Below are 8,485 nucleotides of genomic sequence, written 5' to 3'. Positions count from 1 at the left end.
TATACAAGGTGAGATGAAAAAACTGCAACCAACTTCAGACTGCTGTCATTTCTAAACCGCTCGTCCCACAGCTGTCAGATTTATTCTAGTGACAGCTCATTATATTGTTTACAAGCGCACAAAAGCATTTTGGTGGGAATTTTTCAAAAAAAAAGTTATTTGTGATGGAATTCAAGCGTGATAGTGTGATTGCTTTGCATTTGGCTGGAAAACCACAAGTGGCTATCGTTAGAGCCCTCCAGCATTTAGAAGTGAATAAATGTTTTGTGTCTCGTACCATCGCTCGTTACCATGATACTGGTAGCGTAGCCCGACGTCAAGGAAGTGGACGAAAAAAAACAGCAACATCGGCAGAAATGGTTCGAAAAGTGAAAAAGCGAATTGAACGAAATCCGCGTCGCAGTGGACGAAAAATGGCTCGTGAGCTGAACATATCGCAATATGCCATTCGGCAAATATTGAAAAATGAGCTTGGACTAAAGCCATTCAAGTTCCAAAAAGTGCAAGATCTTACTGATGCGCAAAAAAAAGTTAGACTCGAAAAAGCTAAAGAGTTGTTTCGCTTGGCCGAAAGTGGTGAACTGCCGAATTTGGTTTTCTCCGATGAGAAACCATTCGTTATCCAGCAGTTTGTAAACAAACAAAATGATCGTGTTTACTTGCCAGAGAGGTCAGCTGAAAATTTGCAACTTCTGTTGGCCATCACAACTCAAAAGCCGGCCATGGTGATGGTGTGGGCCGCCATAACAGCCGATGGTCGCTCGCCGCTCGTATTCATCGACCGTGGTGTCAAATTCAATGCGCAAATCTATCGCGAAAATATTTTGGAGGGAGTTCTGAAGCCCTGGGCACGCAAACATTTCGGCCGCAGACCTTGGACATTCCAACAGGACTCAGCACTATCGCACTCAGCACGCGCCATCCAAGAATGGTTAAGAAATGAGGTTCCTCGCTTCATTTCCACCGCACAATGGCCACCAAAATCTCCGGATGCCAATCCGTTGGACTATTGTGCCTGGGGTATTTTGGAAAGCAAGGTTGGCACTAAAAAATACCAAAGTGTCGATCATCTCAAGCAAGCGCTTCGCCGAGAATGGGACAAAATACCGCAGAGCCACTTTCGGGCAGCGTGTGATGGTTTCATTGGCCGTTTGAAGGCCATAGTTCGTGCCAAAGGTGGCCAATTCGAACAATTCTAAACCGATTCTCAAATTTGATGTTATTTCCGACATTTTTTGCTTTCATTCAATAAAATTTAAAAAAAATGAAAAAATTATGGCGTTTTACTTTGTTGCAGTTTTTTCATCTCACCTTGTATTTGGCTAAGTGTACATTATATAAATTTTAACCACTACTTCGTTTAACCACTGTTTTTTATAATTTTCTATTTCTACACAACTTTCAACTCCCGTCTTTGACTCCTCTTTGACTCTTAATTTTTACTCCAACTTAGACTCTAACTTAGACTCTAACTTAGACTCTAACTTTCACTTCAGCTACAACTCCAACTGCAACTTAACTATATCTCTTTGTGGTTTTAAATCTATCTTATATACCTAAACTTGATGCAAAAATCCAATATATGACCTTCAAATTACCCTAGTTACCTAATTGGGTTTTTTCATAGTTTCATAATTTACTTTGCTAAATTTGCAAAGTTTTATTATTAATAAGAATGCTCTACATATTTTTGCAATTCTTCCGTATTTACAATTTCAAAGTCACTTACATCGTGACACCAATTATTAACCAAATACCAAAACTCAGCATTTCTTATCGTCGAACTGACGGTCTGCTGCTTTGGTTCTAGTCAACAATTGCCCAGATGCAAATAACCTTGCCTATTTTTAGGGAAATGTACGATCACCTAAGATCGTACACACTACCATACAGAAAAACTGCCAAAAACCCGTGAAATTAAATAAAATAAATATTTAACTCACAACATTCCTTCCCCCTATGAAGAACATTGCGGTACACAATGTTATATATCTAACGGTCTATATTAAACTTGCATCAAATTTAGGTTTACATTTTAAATTTTTTATTTAAATTTTAAAATCTTAAATCTATATTACATTTTAATTTTTTCATAAAATTATTCTTATATGTATTATATTAAAAAAAAATAACAATTTGTATACGTCAAAAAATATTTCCAGACATGTTTACTCTTCATAAACTACTTAAAAATTTATTCTTATTAAAATATTTTAAGAAATGTTTACTTTTGAAATTTGTAAATTTCTTTATTATGATTCTTATTATAAACTACTTATTAGTCAAAAAGTTTATTCTTATTAAAATATTTTAAGAAATGTTTACTCTTGATAATTGAAATTTGTAAATTTCTTTATTATTGTGTTCTGTTGTTTATTATGATTGTTATTATAAACTACTTAACAGTCAAAAATTTATTTAGATTATAATAAATAATGAAAATGTTGAGTCAAACAAAAAATATTTATTTCAGTTTTCTAGTTTCATTTTTCTTTTTTTTTTTTTTTCCTTTTCCCCCCGGAAAAACAGGAACCTTCATCTCCTAATTGTAAACCTACAACTCCTAAAAATTAAAACTAAAGACTAAATTTAAAAAAAAACTTGTTAATAGTTATAATTTTGTCTATCTTTTATGTAATTTAAGTAGATTATTGTGGAATACTCTTTCCCTTCCTGAAATTATTACTTTAGCATTTACTGGACTAGTAATTTCTGTTACTGGGAAAGGTCCCACCCAAATAGGTGAAAACTTATTTCTTCTACTTGTATTCTTCAACCATACCCTATCTCCTACTTTGAACATTCTACTTTTAGAATTCTTATCATAGTTTATCTTTGCTTTAAGTTTTGCCAACTCCTGATTTTTTCGAACCACGTCGTATGAGCGTTGAATTTGATATTTCAGAATTTTTGAAAAATCGTCGTGGTTGTATAATGGTGTTGGTTTTCTTTTTAATGTTATAGGAATCTCGAAATCGAACCCAAATAGTGTTTTTGATGGTGTCTGCTTTGTTGCAGAATGCACCGTGTTATTATGGACATGCATCGCATGATGCAACCACTCATCCCAGTTGGATCCATCCAATTTAACGAAACTTCTTAAAAATTCCGCTAAAGGACGATGACTTCTTTCCAAAGAGCCATTTGCCTGTGGATGATATGGAGTAGTTTGTATCTTTTTAACCCCAAGAATTTTGCAGATTTCTTTAAATAATTTTGATGTGAAGTTAGTCCCATTGTCTGTCACGAGAACTTTTGGTATATTAAATTTTGAAATTATTTCGTTAAAGAATTTCCTTGCTACTGTCGTAGCTTCCCCATCCTGTAATGCTGTACATACCAAATATTTAGAAAAATCATCCTGAAATGTTAAAATTAGTTTATTCCCATTCTCTGTAGTAGGTAGTGGGCCTACAATATCCATAAATACTTTGTCGAATGGTCTTTGAGGGGTATCCGTCAAAACCATTGGCATTTTCTCTACCCTAGAACTCTTGTTTTTCTGGCATTGTTGACATGTTCCTACGTAGTCTTTTATCTGTCTTTGCATGCCTGCCCATTTAAACTGTTTTCGTATTCGGAAATACGTTTTAACAGCTCCTTGATGTCCTCCGATAGGTGAGTCGTGGAATTTCTTTAACACTTCTTGGATATCTTTTTTATTGGTTAGAAATACCGCGTAATCTTCTTTCGTTTGGTCCTTCGTATCTTCCACTTCTTCTATTTCATTTTGTTCCATTTTATTTTTGTTTTCCTTCAGATTTGTTGCTCTTTTATTTCCTCTCGTAACTACTGCTATTGGTAGCCGACTCAGAGCATCCGCGTTTTTATTGGTTTTTCCTGGTTTGTACAAAATTTCAAAATCGTATTCCAACAATTTCAATCGGAATCTTCCCAAACGTGTGTCTTGGTCTTTAAGATTTGCTATACCTCTTAATGGCTTATGGTCAGTAAATATTTTAAAATGTCTTCCCAATAAGTAAGACCTAAAATTCCTAGTTGCCCAAACTATCGCAAGAAATTCCTTTTCTATAGTTGAATATCTTTTCTCAGTATTACTCAGAGCACGGCTTGCGAAATAAAGTGGTAAATCAGAACCTACTTCTCCCTGAGACAATACTGCACCTAACGCTTCATTACTAGCGTCAGTTGTTAAAACAAAAGGTTTTGAGAAATCTGGATATTGAAGTATAGGAGGCTTCGTTATTGCAGCCTTCAGTCTAATCATTGCTTCTTGGCAACTGTCGTTCCATTCGAACTTTTCTCCTTTCCTTAGTAATTTATTAAGTGGTAAACACACACTCGCTGCTTGTGGGATAAATTTCCTATAATAATTCACAAGTCCCAAAAATGATTGCAGTTCCTTAACATTTCGAGGTGCTGGGATAGACTTAACACACTTGGTTTTGTCTGGATCTGGAATTACTCCTTTGTCCGAACATTTATGCCCAAGATAAACGACTTCTCGTCTTAAAAACTGACATTTCTCCGTTTGTAATTTTAAATTATTTTCTTTTAGTGCTTGTAATACTCCCCTTAACCTTTGGTCGAGTTCATTTAAATTCCTTCCGTAGATAACAATATCGTCGAGATAGACGAAGCAATCTATCCCTTGTAATCCTGTTAAAATACTATTCATAATTCGCTGAAAAGTTGCGGGTGCTCCTGTTAAACCAAATGGCATTCTAAGAAATTCAAAATGTCCTAGACCTGTGCTAAATGCCGTTTTCTCCCTGTCTTTACTGTCTACCATCACCTGGTGATAGCCACTAGCCAAATCCAGCGTTGAGAAATATCTACTGCATCCTAGTTGGTCTAAAATTTCATCAATTCTAGGAATTGGAAACACCTGTTTAATTGTTTTTTCATTTAATTTTCTAAAATCAACCACGAGACGCCATTTCTTTTCCCCATCTATACCTGACCTTTTTGGTACAAGGATGATAGGAGAGTTCCATGGTGATTTACTCCTTGTTATTATCCCTTCATCTAGCATTTCACTAACTTGCTTATTAATTTCTTCCTTATGTGCTTCTGGTAATCTATATTGTCGTTGATTTACCGGTATTTGATCATGACTTGTTGGAATTTCGTGTGCCAATACTGATGTATAGGACAGTTTATCTCCTGATAAGTGAAATACATCGTTATATTCCTTAATTGTCTGCGTAATTAACCGTCTTTCTTCATTGTTTAAACGCTCATCCAATCTTATTAATTTCAGTAATTTTCCGTACCTTTTCTGTAAGTTTACTTCTTTGTTCAAATTAACATTAGGGACATTGTACTCATAGTACTCATTCATATCACTGCCCTTTAATTCAATTTCACTATTCATTTCAACTGCATAGTTGTTTGCATTCAAAATTCTTACAAAACCTATTCCGTTTTTTACTTCTGTTAAACATTCACCTGAATAGACATTTCTAACTATTTCCTTTTTATGTATTACGAGTGTTCCTTCTTTAGGCACTACTTTTACTGGAATAATCATTGTTGATCTACCTGGGATTGTCATGCTTTCTGCTATACAAATCCGACCATGATCTACAATGCTTACCAGTGGTAAAGTAGCTAATTCCTCTTTATTCTTAAAAAATTTTAAAACCTTTTTAATTGTGTCTGTAGTAGACCGGTTCCACAGTTCATCTCTACCTAGAAGTCCGTCTGCTGGTAACTGGCTACCTACTGGCACTACATGCATTTTGAATTGTAGAGCTGGAAATTTTCGGTGTTCAATATTGACCGTACCCAATGTACTTATATTGCCTCCAAAAGCTCCTGTAAGACCTTTTGTGTCTTTGGTGTTTATATCTTTTAAATCGATTAACGCCTCTGTTTTTATAAGGCTGGTGTCTGCTCCCGAGTCAACTAAAAGTCGGAGTTTATTTCCCACTGCACGTTCGCAAGGTACTTCTACATAGGCATCATCAAACGATTGACTAATGCTACCTTTGGCATTGTAACTCGCTCCTTTTGCCCGTAGAACTCCTATTTGTTCAAACACCCACTCTGATTTTTCTTTCCAGTAATCCGATAGTATTGAACGATATGTAATTAGTAATGTAACTATACATGTCCAAATACTGAACATATATTTGTTCACCCTCAACACTATATTATTCAATTTCGGCTTTTTCAAATAACTAATTTTTCCCTCTGAATTTTTAAACCCTATTTGGTTGGTCAAATTTTCTTGCACTTCCTTATGTTTTATCGTGATTATACCATGATTCCTTGAATTAACCGCTTTGGCTCCTAAATTCTTCATCTTATTATTTGTATTCGATCGGTTCTGAACATTGTTGTTGCTGTTACTTTTAGTTATTCGTGCAGGTCCTAAATTAAATTGACATTTACTTTTTGAATTTACGGCAGTCCAGTCTAATGTCTTAGACTGGGCCGGTTGAAGTTTCCCGACGGATTTGGTACTGTTATTCTGCAAGTTTTTGCAAAATGTCCTTCTTTGCCGCACCTAAAACATCTAAGATTTGCACTCAAAGGTCTTCCACTTGGTCTGTTAAAGTTTGGATTACTGTGCTTTAAAGGTACTGAATGATTTTGCCAGTCCCTTTCTTGTCTCACGTTACTGTAGTTATTTTGGTTCCCACGTCCTGTATGTCCCAATTTACAAAATTTATTCTGTTCATGTCCTCTCACTCCACAAAAAGTACAATACAATTTGTTTAGTCTACTGAAACAATCCTTTGTATCGTGTCCCGTCTCCATGGAGTTCTTACAGGGCCATTTTCATGCCCATATCTCCACAATTTGTACAGTTGGGTATTTTCATGCCCATATACTCCACAATTTGTACAGTATGGCGTATTTTGTCTTTCTGGGCAGTATGCCCATCCATGTCCGTCTTGTTTACAAAACGTACATTTCATTTCTGTTCGATTCTCTGTGGTGGACATGTTTATATTTGAACGTGATTCACCCAATAATTCTTCGGCTGATTCTGCAATAAATATTAGTTTCTGGATAGGATCATTCTCTAACCCAATAAACCTATGCTTTAAACTATTGTCTTTCAAACCCTTAATAAAACAACGTACTGTTAGTCGCCTGTATTCTCCTAACTGTGACAGAATTTCACTCTCACCTCCTTGATTTCTTATTTGTTGTTCGGCTTCATGTAGTAACGCCTCCAGTTTACCTCCAAATGAACTCGCCGACTCATTCTGTCTTTGTTTAGTACCAGTTAGATCATTCCTTATGTGTTCCAATGTACGTTTCCTGAGGTATGTACGTTTAACCGCCTCACACAATTCATTTACTGTGTTGAATGGTCTACCCGCGATATTCTCGTAAGCTACACTCACTAATCTTTGTTTTATGCAACTTACGACATACTGTGCTCCCTCTTGCGGTAGTGCTTGTTGTACCAGTTCACAACACGCAATAAACTTGTGTACTTCACTCCGTAGATCGGGTCCTTCTGTGCCCGCGAAATACGGTACCACCTTGGTTACTATTTCCATGATTGCCGTAATCGATGCCATAACTTTTTTTTCGTTATTGTTTGTTTCCACCATTGTTCTCAGTAACTGTTTTGTTTGTCCGCACTTCGCTAGTTCTTTCTTTAAATCATCAATTTGTGCTGTTAGCTTTTTAATCTCGTTTTCCCTAATGTGATCTGTACCTTCTGAGTCTAAGATTATACTGATGTCCTGTTCCGTTTTTCCCTGGTTTTTTAAAACGTTCTCCAAAATTGCTGTCTGATCTTCCGCGTCTTGCAATAAAGATGTTAGTTCTTCCGTGCGTGAACTTAGTTGCTTACACTTATGTTCCAAACCCTTTTTAGCATCTGACAAATCTTCAATAACGTTCGCCAATTCTTTAGACCTTATCCCTTCCACACTCTCTATATTTTCCTTTATGTATTCAAGTTCTTCAACCCTCGTTAACCTGTTATGTGTAATATGATCTTTTGTTAATTGAACAAATTCCTTATCTGGATTAAGTTCAATTAATTTTTCCCAAGCGTGTACTCTTGCCGATTCTAAATATCTTTTAAATACTCTAAGCTCCTGTTGTAAATGTTCGATTTCCTTTTCCATTTATGAGAAATAAAAACAAAACAATTACGTGACCCCACTCAACCAATAACAATAATTAATTAATCAAAAAAGAAAATACCAAACCATATCTCTGTACTACACTTATTACTTAGAAAAAAAAACACTGTTTAATTCCACAATTCTCTAAATTCTTGCCTATATTGTCGGGCCCACTCTTTATCTGTTTTTGGTACTGGTCGTTTTATGCAGTTTTTATTGGGTTTTATGCTTATGTTTTCGTAAGATATTCCCTTATCTTTTGTATTGTCTATTTTACTAATAATACGATGTGCTTCCTCAAACAACCATTTATGCGAATCTAGATGGTTTTCTAAATCTTTTTCCTCGAATTGCTTATCGCAAACAAAACAACTTTTCCCCATATTTGAACAAACTTGAAAATTAAGAAATTTCACATAACA

At 35.5% G+C, this 8,485-nt stretch overlaps 1 protein-coding gene across 1 annotated transcript in view; it reads left to right on the top strand.

Annotated features, from left to right (window-relative positions):
* LOC119677186 overlaps positions 1 to 2,181 on the top strand; it is a 5,838-nt gene extending 3,657 nt beyond the window's left edge. Inside the window, exon 13 of the mRNA XM_038088458.1 lies at positions 2,163 to 2,181. Coding sequence (XP_037944386.1) covers positions 2,163 to 2,181 — 19 coding nt within the window. The remainder of the gene's footprint in view (positions 1 to 2,162) is intronic.
* The last annotated feature ends 6,304 nt before the right edge of the window (positions 2,182 to 8,485 follow it).

This window comes from Teleopsis dalmanni, chromosome 2, assembly GCF_002237135.1.
Source record: "Teleopsis dalmanni isolate 2A chromosome 2, ASM223713v2, whole genome shotgun sequence".
In the NCBI taxonomy this organism is placed as follows: domain Eukaryota; kingdom Metazoa; phylum Arthropoda; class Insecta; order Diptera; family Diopsidae; genus Teleopsis; species Teleopsis dalmanni.
Note: the sequence above shows the minus strand (reverse complement) of the source record. Positions and strands in the feature narration are given on the sequence as shown.